The sequence below is a fragment of the Myotis brandtii genome, unplaced genomic scaffold (assembly GCF_000412655.1).
Source record: "Myotis brandtii unplaced genomic scaffold, ASM41265v1 scaffold17, whole genome shotgun sequence".
Lineage (NCBI taxonomy): Eukaryota > Metazoa > Chordata > Mammalia > Chiroptera > Vespertilionidae > Myotis > Myotis brandtii.
Window position 1 is genome coordinate 2,890,404 of NW_005356259.1, and position 18,135 is coordinate 2,908,538.

Below are 18,135 nucleotides of genomic sequence, written 5' to 3' on the forward strand. Positions count from 1 at the left end.
CAAAGGGACACAGACAAGGGGGGGGGGAGGGCGTGAGGGGGGGGAATGGGGGAGGATGTGGGGATAAGGACAGATATGTAATAACTTAATCAATAAAGAAATTTAAAAAAGATCTCAAAACAACCAAGTTTTACACTTCAAGGAACTAGATAAAGAAGTACAAACTAAGCCCAAAGTTGGTAGAAGGAAGGAAATAACAAAGATCAGAGTGGAAATAAGTGAAATAAAGACAGAAAAAAAATAATATAAAAGATCCATTAAACTAACAGCTGGTTTTATGAAAAGATAAACAAAATAGACAAACTTTTGCTAGACTTGCCAAGAAAAAAAGAGAGGACACAAAATCAGAAATGAAAGAGGAGGCATTATAACTAATACCACGATAATACAAAGGATCATGAGGCTACTATGAATAATTATATGCTAAAGGAAGTGAGTTGGGGTGAGCTGGCTCCCAAGAGCCACTTCAACTGCTGTTTCACAGTAAGTGGTCATTCTAGGCAGCTTAGCAGATAAATAATGTAAATATATTGAATGACAACCTGAAAAGTCACTATTATTTCCAACAACTATGAAAAGAGTATTTGCAGTATCTGGGCCTCCATAAAATTGAAAATACAATTGAATATAACCCCAGATAGGTTGATAGAGGACTTTTTAAAATAAAGCCTATTTATTAGGCTCTTTCATCATGAGGATTTCATTACCTGAAATTTTTTTAGTCAATGGTAAACAAAGTTATACACAACTATTTATTGATTGCACTATAGGCACTATTTGTGCCAGAGGTATAGCAGCTGGCATTAGGGATGAAGATAGAAAATTCCTTTGTAGAGGTTACATTCAAGAGGGGTATAACAATAAGCAAGTAAGCACGTGCATAATAATATTTCAGATGTTGGTAAGTGCTGTGAAGATAAGGGAGTGGAGTGTTGGGTGGCAGAAGTCAAGAGTGAGACTATTTTAGGTAAAATGGTGAAGGAAGCCCTCCTGGGAGGAGGCATAAGAGTAAAAACCAGAATAATGATAGACAACCATGGAAAAGTGTGCAAGAAAAGCATTACAGGCACAGAGAACAGCAAGAACAAAGGTGCTGAGACAGGCAAGGAACAAGATTATATTAGGACCATATAGAACAACATAAAGATTTTGGATTTTATTCTAAGTGTTATGGGAACCCAGTAGATAATTTGGAGCTAATTTGGAGCAGAGGAATAATATGATCATACTTACAGTCCAATGTAATTGTAGCTGCTGTGTAGAGAATAGATGGTGGAGGGAAATAGGAGAAGCAGTAGAAGGAGCTCAGGTCAGAAACTAATAGTGCCATCACATTGTGCTTACGATGGTGCTAGGAATGGGATGATGGCAGTGGAGAAATGGACCACTTGAAGGTATATATTGGAGGACAAAATCTTAGGAGCTGCCAAAGGAATGGATAAAATGGCTATGTTCCAAGACTAATATCCTGTTGATGTTCAGACAGTTAACTTTTGAGTCATTTATTTCTCCAAAGTTAGATTTCCCTATAAATTTTTGTTTGGACTAAGTAGCTCAGTGATAATACAGAAGTAAGAGAACATACCAGTAAACAAAGTAATAAGACAAATCTACATTTGATTATTTAGATTCATGATATGTCTGGCTTGATGAAACAAATAGAGTGTGCTGAGATAGTTACCCTTCTATGGACAGTGGTCCACAAAATCTCCATGGAAGGCCCTCAGTCATCTGGCCCAGTTGGCCTCTCCTGCCTCCTCCCTTTCATGCAGTCAACCCCAAACACATTGGTCTCCCTTTCTGCTACTCCAATAAGCCAACCTCTTTCCTCTCTCAGTACCTTTGCATTAACTATGCTTCTTCCCAGAAAGTTCTTTCATTGGCCATTTTGGGCATAGTGCTTTCATTTTGGACACCCTAAGCTTTCCAGGGGACTAGAAAAACTCCAAGGACTGGAAAAATGAATATTATCTCAAAAATGATAAGAAAATTTAAAAAATAAAATTAATAAATGATAATTAGATATTTATAAGAAATATACATCAGCTCCATTCCTTGCAAAATTTATTCACAAAATTTTATGGTATTGGAAATAATTTTTGAGTATGCTGAGGAATCACAGCCAAATATATATTACATGCATTACTAGGAGCCAAATAAAACTTAAAGGCAAAATTGTAAAATCCACTTGAAAGTTTTTGCAACAAAAAAGTACATATTTAATGTGGGAGAGGAGTGCATTTTAATATGTTATGATATATGAATGGATTTTCTAAAATGAAAAGTATCAAGGTCCCATAAATGTCTTTAAATGGCCCTGCTGGAGTATGTGCTAAATAATGAACTTGGCCGCACAAGGATCAGGTTTTTCTCTCTGACCTCACCTCCTCTCTCCATGCTAAACGTTTTCAGTCAGGACTATTGAGCTTGACTACATGGGCCAGTGTGTTCCTTTCTGAAAGGAAGTGAGGAGCAAGACAGCATGAGTGTGTTGAAAAGCAAGTTGTAATTATGAAGAGTGTAATTGTGGATTGACCAAGTTCACATCAACCAAAATTGATTCTGGAGTTACCGCGGATGCAACATAAGAGTGACGGGAGTAAGGAGGTTCTGGATCATCAAACATCTGAGATGAGTTGAAATTATTAACAGAAACAACTAAAGCTCCTCTGATTCTTCTCCTCTCAAGTAGCAGTTGGTGAAAAGGGACCCGGACAACGTAACTACTCGTACACCCCACAGGTTCCTGACGAGAGACTGGCAGGCTCACAGGAGCTGGAAGAAGTTATTTCCTCCTGGGTCCTTAGACGCTGCGCTCTCTGACAGCAGGTCCCCTCTCTGTCCCTCTGACTGCCTTTCTCCCTTCTTCTCTCTTTGGTGGCCACAGCAGACTGCTTTGTGCCAACTCCCCATTCACACTTTTACCCAGCAGAGATTTCCCTTTGTTTTATTTTTTTTTAAATATATTTTATTGATTTTTCACAGAGAGGAAGGGAGAGAGATAGAGAGTTAGAAACATCGATGAGAGAGAAACATAGATCAGCTGCCTCCTGCACATCTCCCACTGGGGATATGCCCGCAACCCAGGCACATGCCCCTGACCGGAATCGAACCTGGGACCCTTCAGTCCGCAGGCCGACGCTCTATCCACTGAGCCAAACCGGTTTCGGCTCCCTTTGTTTTAAAACACAGTTTACTCTAACTGCTAAACATTTCCTAAAAATGCTGTTAGGTGGACAAATGAAGACTCAATTGAAAACTGACAGAAATATTTGAAATAATCTCATCTTGCCAATAAATATGCATAACCCATGGACACAGATAATAGGGTGGTGAAGGCCTGGGGCCAGCGGGGGAGGGGTGGAGACAGGCTAGAAGAGGTCAATGGGAGAAAAAAAGGGATATAGGTAATACTTGCAACAACATTTTTTAAAGTTATTGGAATTAGCTGCTTGCATCTAGACTTCAGGAGAATTGTGCTAGTTCCACAGGAGACAAAAGGTTGGTGGCAGCTGCAGGTGGACCTGTGGACTCCTAATGAAAGATGGAGGAGACACTCTGTGGCTCCTGGCAGAGTCTGGTCCACCCACCTGTCCCACAGTAGTGCCCCTGTAGGTGCATGTAAACTGCCCCTGTAGGTGCATGTAACCTCATTAGAAAGAGTAGACAGCGCTCATTTGTGGTCATGGCCATTGTGTACTAACAGCCTGATTCTCTAACTTAGGTGACAAATTACACCAAATTCTACCTCCCATATGTGAAAGTTATCTGGTCCATTAGAGAAAACTGCTAAGTGCCCAATTTCATGAGTTTTGTTCGCAAAGAGGCTGCTTTCTGTAAAAGATGAATAAATAGCAGCCAAGCAGCTCGCCTTATGCTTTTTCATAACCTAAGAGTTTACCTAACTTAAGGTAAGATTGTAGTACTGACTTGAAGAACTGTAGAAAATGGAAATTAGAATGAAAAGCCCAAAGAAGATAAACTATGTACTTTAAATAAGAATAGTAAAGATAAACAAAATAAAGCAGGTGCCAGGGACAAATGTATAAAAGGAGCCTGAAATAAATGCCAAATACTACATGTACTGCAAACTATCTTCGAATGCCAACTCAACAAAGTAAATAAGGACTTTTTAAATGACGTATTGAATAAATACATGACAAAATCGATTATGTGCAGAAATTCCACATTTGCTTGAAGCTGTAGATTGAATGAAGAGAGTGAAAAGAGCTATAATAAAATTAATTTGGTATCTGGAAATTTCTTATGTAGAGAATTAGTTCAGTTGAGAAACTGGTTGAAAGACTATAGTAAGAAAGCCAAGAGGAAAATGAATAAGTCAGCTTATCATAGAACATGGTATGTTAAACCCACATGTTTTACTTACTGTCTCTCTGAAATCCCACTGAAGTAATCCAGGCATTGTAACGTTACAGAGAAAATGCCATTCTTGGCATTTGAAACTTGAATGAGCTTCTGAAAGAAGTGGTGTTGGAGGAAATGTGTTGATGAGACTAGAATGAATGAAAGTTAAGTGGCTCCCTCACCCCTGGCGCCACTGAACTCTTTCAGACTGAAGCTGGGGCTAGAGACCAGTAACAGGTGGTGCCGTGGTGCGTAGAAGTCCATAGGGAGATGAGAAGGCTCAGCCCTCCACACACTGAATGCCATAGAACAGGGCATAGTGCAAGCGTGTTAGAATTACAAAGGGACAATTACCCCAATCATAATTCAGAGTGTGACCTTACTAGTAATGTTGTGGTTAAGTTCCTGATGGATCAAGCAAACCAAAAATAAGTGAGGACCTAGACAAATATATGGAGGTAATTGACAAAGGTGATTTAATAGATAAAGAAAAAACGTATACCCTACAGGTAAAATATATGCATATTCCTTTCACTGTCCATTGGACATTTTCAAAAAAAAAGTGATTAGGAGCTAGGCTCAGAGGCAATCTCAATAGATACCAGTAAAACATGACATCAAGTAAAGGTCACGTATTCCACCACTATTAATCTCTAAACTTGTGTTGGGATCCAGGGGCTTACTGAAAACAAAATATGACAACAAATTGGGAGTGGGGAGACACTTGCAACACATATGACAGGTTATATATCCCAATATGTGAAAAACTTTTACAAATAAGTAAGAAAAAGATAAATCTGAATTTAAAAAATGGGCCCAGTACATGAAAAGGCCACACACACACATACATACACATATACACACTACAAATAGCCAATAAACATGTATAGCATTTTGATTTCTTTAATAATCATAGAAATGTATAGTAAATGACTATATGCATATAGTAGCTAAAATAAAAATGTTGTCAGTGTTCAGTATTGACAAGTGGTAAGAATTGGCAGCTCAGTCATTGTTAATATTCTTGGTAAATGTAACTTGGTACAAGCTCTTTGGAGGGCAACTTGGCAATAAGTGTTAATTTTTAAAATTTGCTTTGGCCAAGCAAGTCTTACTCTAGAAATTTATCCTAAGGAGATAATTGGACAAGCATGCAAAATACACAAATATGCATTTTATAGAAGCATTATTTACAACAGTGAAAGGTAGAAACAACCTCCAAAGATTTCCATAATTAGAGATTGTCTTTATTCATTAAAAATGACAGTGCTTCACCATATGGAAAGGTAGCAATTAATTTGTTATAAAAAGAAAAGAGAGCAGGCTTATTATGATTTTATAATTGTTTTTAAAAGAAAGAAAAGTGAGTGTGTATGTATGTGTGAGCAGAAGAAAGTCTGAAAGTATTTACACCAGGATTTTAGCAGCAGTCATGTCTGCATAGTAGAATTACAGGTTTTTACTTATAAAAATGCTTCTATATTATCAGATTGTTTTTTCTAAAAAAGGTAAAATTTATATAATCCATTAAAATTATATGGTCATTTCTGTTATGAGACTATAATACTGTAGAAATAATGATAAATGTGTTAAAAATGATACCATTAATCATAATATCAACAAGTTTTTCTATCAACTCTAGTAAATATTTCTTTAATGATTACAAGAACAAAACCCAAAAAATATGATATTAGAGAGGCTTAGGTTTATTCACATGTTCTTCTGCAGATGAATCTTCTGAATGGGATCAAACCAAAAACAGCTTTTGTTGCTCTGATGTTTCTCTGGAAACGAGCTCTGCATTCTCCCACTGCTTTGGTTATGTGTATCTGCCTTTCGTGTAAAAGAGCCTTTATTCTGGAGATGGGAAGGAGGCTCTGGGGAAATGCAGAGTGATTTTTTTAAGTGAGGATAACCTCAAACTCTAGTCTGTGTTCATTACAGCATTTAAGTAACTGCAGCTTTGTAAAAGCTGCCTTCACCCCAATTGAGAGACCTCTCTCATATGCCCATTGCACTTAACATTCTTTAAGTGCCCTTCACAAGCATGCCATTGGTGACATAAGGGAAAGGCTATCAAATTAGGAATAAGAAGGCGTAGTTTCTAGCAGTAATTGTGTGACCCTGGGGCCAGCAGCTCATCTTCTTAGCTTCTCCATTACACAATGTTCAGGATCTCTGATGTCTTCCAAATGGTCTTGACTCAAAGATCAAGCAAGATAATCCAGCTGTTGGAAAATCATGATGCCCTACACCAACACTAGGTGCTTCTGTGAGGTACACAGGCTGTGAGTGTTTTAGGGGATGCGGAGATGAACGAGACGTGATCTCTCCATGTGCAGAGGCTTCCAACCTGGTCAGGAAAACAGCCTCAGCAACATATGAGACTAAGCAAGGGCGAGGGAGGCAAAGCAGCTGTACTGTGGGCTACGAATAGAAAGAACTGTGGAGACTCGAGTTACATTATGGTGTCACCAGGTCATAATAGAGAGTCTACTTGCCTCCTTGGAGGTGGGAATGAAAAAGCACTGGTCCTCATGGAAAGAGATCCCCATTCTCTCATTAGATCTTGTAATTCATGCAGGAGCTTTTTTTTATTGTTCCTTTATTTTTTTTTATCTTGCAAATCAACATGAATAAAACTAAACCTCATGATCCCCAAAGCATTCTTGTCTCCAGAATTTCTATCCCAAAGGCAGATAGGCACTATTCTTTTCTATTTCTATGATTATAAAACAGAAGAACTCAACTTCATTTTTGCCTTTATAAACATATCTTAGACCAGCAGCGAAGAGGAACAGTTTTATAAATTTAAAAATGGCATTCTGTGAAATTCTCTCCCCTAAAACTCCTGCTGAGTATGAACATCAGAGAATTCAGAAGGGAAAAAAATAGACCTAACATCACTGGCTTTCAGCCAGTCTTAAATAAATCGTAAGCAGCCAAGTGAGCTTGTACTAGGAATGGTCAAGAATTGAAGGCATAGGCATCTGTGCTTTCTGTGTGTTATTCTGCTTCAGATTAAGACATCAGGAAAGGTATCAGTACCATGAAGTGTGGCAGGTGTAGCAGTTGGACATGCATTCAGCTCTAAGTTACAACAAAAACAAGAAAAGGCTGACCATGACATAAACAAAAGGGAAGAGGCTTATTTATCATTTGTAACAAGCAGACCTAGGATATGTGGTGCAGGGCTGCTAAGCAGCTCACCAAGGCTCCCAGGGACCAGGCCCTCTCCATCTCTCTCCTCTGCCACCTCATTTAAGAGACCACCATCTTCACGCTTATTCCCTTCTTGTCACAAGATGCCTGCTGCCCTGATGGGGACAAAGGAAGACGTAGGAGCAACAGGCAAATGGGCATGCCAGCCCAGTCCATCTGTATCTTTAATCTTAAGCCTTTAATTGTCCGGTTAAAGGCTTAGATTAAGCTGAATAAGTAAATCCACCTAGCATCCTTCACTTATGTCCCATTGGTGAGAACTCATTGGTGGACATAGACCAATCCCTAACAGTGATGGTGAACCTATGACACGCATGTCAGAGGTGACACGCGAACTCATTTTTTGGTTGATTTTTCTTTGTTAAATGGCATTTAAATATATAAAATAAATATAAAAATATGTCTTTGTTTTACTATGGTTGCAAATATCAAAAAATTTCTATATGTGACACGGCACCAGAGTTAAGTTAGGGTTTTTCAAAATGCTGACACGCCGAGCTCAAAAGTTTCGCCATCACTGCCCTAGTAAATGAGGAGAAAAGAGACTGTGGGTGGCAGCTGGATCTGCCACAACTGCCTGTGGAGATATTCATCCCACATAAAAATTGTGTTACTATTTATCTGTTCTCATTTCGCCTCTTGTCCTTTTATGTAATTTTTTATCTTGCTTCTTTCTTGGTGTCTTGGCGCCTCTAAAAGCTCAGGATAGCCCTGGCCGGTTTGGCTCAGTGGATAGAGTGTCAGACTGAGTATGAAGGGTCCCGGGTTCGATTCCGGTCAAGGGCATGTACCTTGGTTGCGGGCACATCCCCAGTGGGGAGTGTGCAGGAGGCAGCTGATCGATGTTTCTCTCTCATCGATGTTTCTAACTCTCTATCCCTCTCCCTTCCTCTCTGTAAAAAATCAATAAAATATATTAAAAGCTCAGGATACCTCATAAAGCACACACTTCTCCTCCGGTTTAAACACTTCCTCTCTTCAACCAAGTTCGTGGTTAATTTGTAACCATGCAAAAGTTAGGTGCAGACAATATTTATAAAATACGGCATTTCTATCTGTCTCTTTGTAGAATTTAGAGGACACTACCAGTGGTCGGCAAACTCATTAGTCAACAGAGCCAAATATCAACAGTACGATTGAAATTTCTTTTGAGAGCCAAATTTTTTAAACTTAAACTATATAGGTAGGTACATTGTTATTAACTTAACTAGGGTACTCCTACGCCTAAGGATTGGGAAGAGCCACACTCAAGGGGCCAAAGAGCCGCATGTGGCTCGTGAGCCGCAGTTTGCCGACCACGGCACTAGACCATCTCAGCAGGGAGGAATTTACAAGGAGCTGATGGTGAAATAATTATTTTTAACCAAATCCAATGAAGCCTAGTTGGCCACCTCTAATTACCTTTCTCATGAAGGATACGAGAGAGTATTTAACCCTTGAAGGTAAAAGAAGCATTTATGTCTCTCAGGGAGACGTGTTTGAGATTTTTTTTTTTTTGCCTACTTTAATGTATTTAGACAAGTTTGCGCCTATACAGTGTAATAGTATTTTTGTTGATTTCTTTTATTTTGTAATAGTGCTAAAATGTCCCACCACCAAACACAGCCACTGAAAATATTCTGGTGAATTTTCTTTATGCATAAGTTTGTGGATTTTTTTAACTAACTTTATCAGATGCATGTTGATTTTATTAATTATGTTCATAAATATTTGAAATACTGGCTGTCCCCGTTTACTTCAGCATCCCATTTTCTCTATAGTTTGACATTGAAATGGTTAGCAATTACTATATCCAGCAAACCAGCAATACTCATCATATTTTATAAAATTGACTTTGAATTTAGGATGATTTCCTAGGATAGATTTCAAGAAGTGAGCTTGATGAGTCAAAGGATTTATATTCATGAGCAATATGTGAGTGAGTTGAGTACCCATTTTCAAGTACATTTGACAACTCTAGGTATTAACTTTTAAAATATATTTATTGTGCATGACCGGCGTGGCTCAGTGGTTGAGCATTGACCTATGAGTCAGGAGGTCATGGTTCAATTCCCGGTCAGGGCACATGCCCAGATTTTGAGCTCAGACCCCAGTGTGGGGTGTGCAGGAGGCAGCCGTTGTAGAATTTAGAGGACACTACCAGTGGTCGGCAAACTCATTAGTCAACAGAGCCAAATATCAACAGTACGATTGAAATTTCTTTTGAGAGCCAAATTTTTTAAACTTAAACTATATAGGTAGGTACATTGTTATTAACTTAATTAGGGTACGCCTAAGGATTGGGAAGAGCCACACTCAAGGGGCCAAAGAGCCGCATGTGGCTCGTGAGCCGCAGTTTGCCGACCACGGCACTAGACCATCTCAGCAGGGAGGAATTTACAAGGAGCTGATGGTGAAATAATTATTTTTAACCAAATCCAATGAAGCCTAGTTGGCCACCTCTAATTACCTTTCTCATGAAGGATACGAGAGAGTATTATTTAACCCTAGGTAAAAGAAGCATTTATGTCTCTCAGGGAGACGTGTTTGAGATTTTTTTTTTTTTTGCCTACTTTAATGTATTTAGACAAGTTTGCGCCTATACAGTGTAATAGTATTTTTGTTGATTTCTTTTATTTTGTAATAGTGCTAAAATGTCCCACCACCAAACACAGCCACTGAAAATATTCTGGTGAATTTTCTTTATGCATAAGTTTGTGGATTTTTTTAACTAACTTTATCAGATGCATGTTGATTTTATTAATTATGTTCATAAATATTTGAAATACTGGCTGTCCCCGTTTACTTCAGCATCCCATTTTCTCTATAGTTTGACATTGAAATGGTTAGCAATTACTATATCCAGCAAACCAGCAATACTCATCATATTTTATAAAATTGACTTTGAATTTAGGATGATTTCCTAGGATAGATTTCAAGAAGTGAGCTTGATGAGTCAAAGGATTTATATTCATGAGCAATATGTGAGTGAGTTGAGTACCCATTTTCAAGTACATTTGACAACTCTAGGTATTAACTTTTAAAATATATTTATTGTGCATGACCGGCGTGGCTCAGTGGTTGAGCATTGACCTATGAGTCAGGAGGTCATGGTTCAATTCCCGGTCAGGGCACATGCCCAGATTTTGAGCTCAGACCCCAGTGTGGGGTGTGCAGGAGGCAGCCGGTTATGATTCTCTCTCATCATTGATGTTTCTATCTCTCTCCCTCTCCTTTCCTCTCTGAAATCAATAAAAATATACTTAGAAATATATATGTGTGTACATATATATTATTGCATTTTGATATGTAGATTGTTTTAAATTACATTTATTAGACTTACTGAAATCATTCTAGAATGTGCGTGGGTTAAATAAGTAAAATGAATCTATTTGGGTGTATCATATGAAGTGAAGAGCTTAATTTTTCCCTGATACATTGCTGTTTTAAATTGTCTGATTTCCATCTTGTCTTTCAGTTTTACAGGAGATTCTAAACTTGCCTCAAGCATGCGTTATGTGGAAACCCAATCAATGCAGATAGGAGCATCCTATATGATTCAGTTCAGTTTGGTCATGGGCTGTGGCCAGAAATACACTCCACACATGGACAACCAGGTGAAACTGGAGTATTCAACCAACCATGGCCTTACCTGGCACCTTGTCCAAGAAGTAAGCCTATTTTTTCTAAAGCTTGTGATAGACAGGTAGCCTCTTCCTTTTTGCATGGGAAGCAAAGAATTACAATTCTAAAAGCTTAGGTTTGGTTGAAAAGGAACGATGTTATTTATAACAGAATTGACATAAAGTCAGCAGCAGATTATAAGGATGCCACATTCTGCACTGCCAGATACTAAAGGGTAATTGAAAAAGAAGTGGGAATAACTTCAGGACTGGTTATTCTAGCATGGTGTTTTGAATATTATTTTCTCTAACCCTCCCTCTATAAACATGTCTTTTCTCCTTTCTCTATAGCATGTCTTTATCTGTTTTTAAGTCTCTTTACCTATAGGTAGACCTTATTAAGAATATGTTATCTCTTGCCTTTAAAAACAAAAATGAAATATCTAGATTCAGTTTCTTAGAATAAAATGTACTTATTTATATACTAGAGGCCCAGTGCACGAATTTGTGCATCAGTGGGGTCCCTCGACCTGGCCTGCAGGATCGGGCTAAAACCAGCTCTCCCACATCCCCTGAGGGGTCCCGAATTTTGAGAGGGCACAGGCCAGGCCGAGGGACCCCACCAGTGCACGATTGGGGCCGGGGAGGGACACAGGAGGTTGGCCAGCTGGGGAGGGACCGCGCGAGGGCTCCAGGGCCTGTCTGGCCCGTCTTGCTCAATCCCAATCGGCCGGACCCCAGCAGCAAGCTAACCTACCAGTTGGAGCATCTGCCCCCTGGTGGTCAATGCACGTCAGAGTGATGGTTCAGTGGCCTTAGCATATCATTAGTATATTATGCTCTGATTGGTTGAACGGCCGACTGGACACTTAGCATATTGGGCTTTTATTATATAGGATACATACTTATAATCTGACATTGCTATAAATGCATAAATGTCATAGTGAATAGAAAAATTTTTCCAAATGCCATTTTTATAAGAGGTCAAAAATGGATCCTAATCAATTTCTATTTTTACATGTGAGATTTGGAAGGCATTTCATTCCATTGTGCCATCTCATTTCAATTATTGCCCATATATTTTAGCTTCACAAAAGGAAAAATCAGGGATTGCATCCATAATGCAAATGGTTAATATTATGATGTTAGGTTTCTCCCAGTTCTTTTTCACTTATGCCTGACTCTCTTTTAGGAATGCCTTCCAAGTATGCCAAGTTGTCAGGAATTTACATCAGCAAGTATCTACCATGCCAGCGAGTTCACACAGTGGAGAAGAGTCATCGTGCTTCTTCCCCAGAAAACCTGGTGAGAGACGTTTTTAGACATGGCTGTCACATTAACCTTTACTGTCTCTGTTCATATGACTTGAATATGAAGAAAAGTTGAGCACAGTGGCAAGATGCATGAAAATTTGGTTTTCGAACTATCCTAGCTTTTTCTGACCTACCTTTTTACCCCAGCTTTTTTTTATGGTAGAACTCAATGAGCCCATTCCTTTTTGTTTGACATGATGAAAGAATCAAAAAAACTTCTGTGTCAAGATAGTTTGGGTTTGCAAGGCTGTTTTCTTGTTGTAAAGCCCTACTTTTTATTTCAAAAGCTTAACATACTTTTTTTTTCTATTCACATTTTTTCCATAACAATACAAATCATTTCCTAGGAAGCAGAATCCTAAGTAACTAGGGAGAAAGTTAAACTTTATCTTTTATGTATCCCCATAAAGAAGTCTAGTGGGTGGCACTTGAAAATAAATGTTCTTTGTTCAAATCTTAGTCTGGCTTCACCCATTAGTGAAAATCAGTTAAACCTGAAAAGGAGTGAAAACTAAGTGAGTGATCAGCTGTCAAAGTGTGTGTACATTTTTTTGCAATACCCTATATTAATGCTGAATTGCCGTGTTGTACAACACCTGAAGCTAACATAATATTTTATGCCAACTATAACTTTTTAAAAAGAGTTTTATTTTTGTGATGTGAAGTTTGAGATGCTTATCTATCCAAGCAGAACTGTTAAGTCAAATGAACTTAGGAATGTAGAGCTCAGAAACAAGGCTTGGGCTGAAGAGTTGAACGCTATGCTTACTATTTAAAGTGCTGGGTCAGGATGAGCTCACCCAAGAAAGAGCTTTGGACTAGAAATTAGGAGCCCTGAGTTCTCAGTATGTCTCTGCCAATGACCAATTAACCACATGATTTTAACTATTCACAACCTCTTCAAACTTGATTCCTTATGAGTGTAATGAAGATGTTTCATTAGTTGATCTTAAAGGTCCCTCACAGTTCGAAGCTTGAAGATTCTGTGATTTGTGTAACAGAAAAAGCATAAAAGAGATAGGAATGCTATTTTTTGATGGTATCTGCCTTCCCAGAGTAATTTTGTAAAGAGGAAATTGCTAAATAAACCCTTCTTAGATTATTTTATATAAAAGTTAGGCTCTACACACAAAAATTGATTAGATGATAACCTAGAATTATTATATCTCCTTTAGTTGAAGATTGAATTACTGCATTATATAAGAATGCCTTCATGATGATTTTTTAAGATTCATCATTATGTCAGTGGGATGCTTGAAATTTGATTTCCACAGATTTCTTTATATCCAACTGTGAGCCATTTTCTGTGTACTCTATTCATGCTTTGCATAACAAGTCACCTCTTTCTCTAACATCCTACTTTTTCACATCTACTGCTGGGAATATAATCAAGACGTATTTCATTTCAATGCTATTCCAAGTATATCTATCAAGATGCAAAAACAACACATTAAATAATTGAAATACTGGTCAGACTTGGTACTAAGCTACAAATGTTTATTCTTTTTATTATTTCACCATTATGTATATTGTCCTCATTTTAACAAAAGACACTGATTTTTGTTCATTGACATGTGGGCTGCAATTTCAAAATTATGATGGTACGATAATATTAATAGTGTATTTTAGAGATGTCTTCATTTCCCAAAACATTATAAACTGTTATTTTTTTAATTAAATGTGCTGGGATGACATTGGTTAATAAAATTATATAGGTTCTAAGTGTACAATTCTGATACATCATCTGTATATTGCATTGTGTGTTCATCACCATGTATTTGACCCCCTTTACTGTTTCTATCTCTTCCAACCCCCCTTTCTCTCTGGTACCACCAGACTATTATCTGTAACTATGAGTTTTTGTTTGTCTTGTTTATTCATTTGTTACTTTTAGTTTTACATCCCACATGAGTGAAATCATATAGATCTTGACTTTTTCTGTCTGATTTATTTCACTTGGCATGATATTCTCAAGATCTATCCATGTTGTCACAAATGTCAGTATTATATAGTTTCTTACAGCTGAGTAGTATTCCATAAAGAATCTTCTTTACCTACTCATATATTGAAGGACACTTAGGTTATTTCCATGTATTGGTCATCAGGAATAACACTGCAGTGAACATAGGGGTACATGTATCTTTACCAATAAAGTATCTGCACATTTTTGGGGTAGATACCCAGAAAGGGATTGTTAGGTCATATGGTAGCTCTCTTCTTAATTGGTTTTTTGTATTCTGTTTTAAAAAAATTTTTTTATTAAACTTATTGGGGCAATATTGATTAATCAAATTATAAAGATTTTAAGTGTATAGTTCTATAATACATCATCTGTAGATTTTATTGTGTGTTCACCACCCAAAGTCAAGTCTCCTTCCATCACCATTTATGCCTCCTTTATCCTCTTCTACCTCTCCCACCTCCTTTCCCTCAGGTAATCACCATACTGAGGTCTAGTTTGTTTTGTTTTGTTTTGAGGAACCTCCGTACTGTTTTCCATAATGACTTAAGAGTTTACATTCCCACCAACAGTAAATGAGAGTTTCTTTTTCTTTACAACCTCTCCAATACTTATTACTTATCTTGTTGATAATAGCCATTCTAATAGGTGTGAGGTGGTATCTCATTGCAGTTTTGATTAGCATTTTCCTAATAGCTAGTGAAGTTGAGTATCTTTTCATATATAAGTTGGCCATTTGTATATCTTCTTGGGAGAAGTGTCTGTTCAGGTCCTCTGCCCATTTTCTAATTATATTGTTTGTTTGTTTGGTGTTGAGTTGTATGAGTTCTTTTTAAATTTTGGATATTACGCCTTGTCGGAGCTGTTGCTTTCAAATATCTTCTCCCAATCGGTTGATAGCCTTTTTATTTTTTGTTTTTGTTGTTGTTGTTTTTTACTGATTCTTTGCTGTGCAGAAGCATTTTACTTTGATATATAGTCCCATTCATTTATTCTTGCTTTTACTTCCCTTGCCTTTGAAGTCAAATTCATAAAAACATTCTCTCTGACCAAGGTCCATAAGTTTAGTACCTATGTTTTCTTCCATGTAATTTATTGTTTCAGGCCGTATATTTAGGTCTTTGATCCATTTTGAGTTAATTTTTGTGTATTGTGACCAACAGTAGTCTAGTTTCATTCTTTTGCATATGGCTTTCCAATTTTCCCAGCACTATTTTTTTAACCCTCACCCGAGGATATTTTTTCCATTGGTTTTTTTAGAGAGAGTAGAAAGGAGAGAGGGAGAGAGAAAAACATCAATATGAGTCTGGGGATTACATCCATGACCCTTTGGCAGGTTGATGCTCTAACCACTGATATATATTTGCCAGGGCACCAGTACTACTTACTAAAGAGGCTTTCTTTCCTCTATTGTATTGTTTTGGCTCCTTTGTGGATTTATTTCTGGATTCTCAATTCTGTTCCATTGATCTGTGTGTCTGTTTTCTACAAATATCATGCTGTTTTGATTATTGTTGCTTTGTAGAATAATTTTAAGTGAGGAATGTGATACCTCCCACTTCATTTCTTTTTCACAAGATTGCTTTGGTTATTCGGGGTCTTTTGTGGTTAAATACAAGTCTGAGGATTTTTTTCTTCTATTTCTTTTAAAAATGCCATTTGGACCCTGGCCAGTGTTGCTTCATTGGTTGGACCATCAACCCCTGCACCAAAGGGTTGTGAGTTCGATTCTTGGTTAGGACATATACCCAGGTTGCAGGTTCAATCCTGGTCAGTTCACATATGGGAGGCAACCAATCAATCTTTCTCTCCTTTTCTCTCCCTCTCCCTTTCACTCTCTCTCTCTAAAATCAATAAAACATATCCTCAGATGAGAATTTTTTAAATGCCATTTGGATTTACATGGGGTTTGCATTACTTTTTTGAGAGGTTTTGATAATTGTTTTATTTTCCTCACTGTTGATCAGCCTATTTAGATTTTCCAGTTCTTCATCATTCAGTCTAGGAAGGTTATATGTTTCTAAGAACCTGTCCATTTCTTCTCGGTTAGTGAATTTTGTGGCATATAGTCTTTCATGGTATTGTAGTGTGATCCTTTTTTATCTATGATGAGTGCAGTAACCTCTCCTCTTTCATTTCTGATTTTGTTTATATGGGTCTTTTCTCTTTTTTCCTCCTCTAGCCAGAGGTTTGTCAATTTTATTCATCTTTTCAAAGAATCAGCTCTTTGTTGCATTAATTTTTTATTGTCTTTTTGTTCTCTATTTTATTTAATTCTTCTCTAATTATTTTCTTTATTTCCTTTCTTCTGCTTACTTTGGGCTGCAATTATTCTTTTCCTAGTTCTTAAAGAAGTAATGTTAGGTTCTTTATTGGGGATTTTTATTGTTTCTTGAGATAGACATATGTCATATTGTCATTCTCATTTCTCTGTATGTATCTTTTATCTCCCCTTTTATTTCTTCATTGACACAGTTTTTGTTTAGTAGCGTGTTGTTTAATTTCCACATATTTGTAGTTTTTCCTAGAAAAGTCTTTATTTCTCCTTCATATCTAAAGGATAACTTTGCTGGATATATTAACCTTGGCTGGTAAGTACTTTATTTCAATTATTTGAATATTTAATTCCACTCCATAAGCTTATAGAGTTTCTGCTGAAAAATCCAATGATAATCTAAAGGGATTTCCTGTATATGTTACCATCTTCTTTTTCCTGGCTGCCTTGAGAATTCCTTCTTTGAGTTAATTTTTGACAATTTTAATACAATGTGTTTTAGAGAAGGCCTTTTGGGATTTAGATAATTAGGTGTTCTGTTTGTTTCTTGGATTCAAGGATCTAGCTCTTTCTGTTGACTTGTGACCTTCTTGTCAACTATTTATTTGAATAGACTATTTCCTTCTCTTTTCTCCTTCGGTGTACCCATTATTCTCACATTTCACTCTCTTACGGAGTTATATAGTTCTCTGGATAATAGAGTTCTTTCATTTTTGTTGCTCTCAAATATCTCTCTTTCTCCATCTATATCATTTCTATATTTCTATCTTTAATATCTCTAATTCTCTCCTCCTTCTGGTCAGCTCTATTTCCTAAACTCACTAGTTCATTGGTTCTCAACCTTCCTAATGCCGCAACCCTTTACTACAGTTCCTCATGTTGTGGTGACCCCCAATTTCATTGTTACAAATTGAACATAATTAAAGCATAGTGATTAATCACAAAAACAATATGTAATTATATATGTTTTCCAATGGTCTTAGGCGACCCCTGTGAAAGGGTCGTTCGACCCCCCAAGGGGTCGCAACCCACAGGTTGGGAACCGCTATACTAGTTCATTCTTCATCTCTTTTATTGAGTTCTTGAGCTCCAGAATTTCTTTTTTTTTTTTTAGTCTCTAGATGTTTTATTTATTTATTTATTTATTGCTTAAAGTATTACACAGAGTATTACATAGGTCTCCTTCCCCCCCGCTTGACATTCCCCCAGCCTCCCCTACCCCCCAGTGGCTTGTGTCCATTGGTTATGCTTATATGCATGCATACAAGTTCTTCAGTTGATCTCTTACCCCCTTTCCCGCCCCCCAACCCTCCCCGGCCTTCCCGCTATAGTTTGATAGTCTGTTTGATGCTGCTCTGCCTCTGTATCTATTTTTGTTCATCAGTTTATAATGGTCTT

General features: G+C 37.4%; 1 protein-coding gene across 1 annotated transcript in view; it reads left to right on the top strand.

Annotated features, from left to right (window-relative positions):
• Positions 1-18,135, top strand: part of RELN (reelin) — a 475,654-nt gene that overhangs the window by 341,470 nt on the left and 116,049 nt on the right. The window contains exons 26-27 of the mRNA XM_005862985.2: positions 11,045-11,237; positions 12,382-12,494. Coding sequence (XP_005863047.1) covers positions 11,045-11,237; positions 12,382-12,494 — 306 coding nt within the window. The remainder of the gene's footprint in view (positions 1-11,044; positions 11,238-12,381; positions 12,495-18,135) is intronic.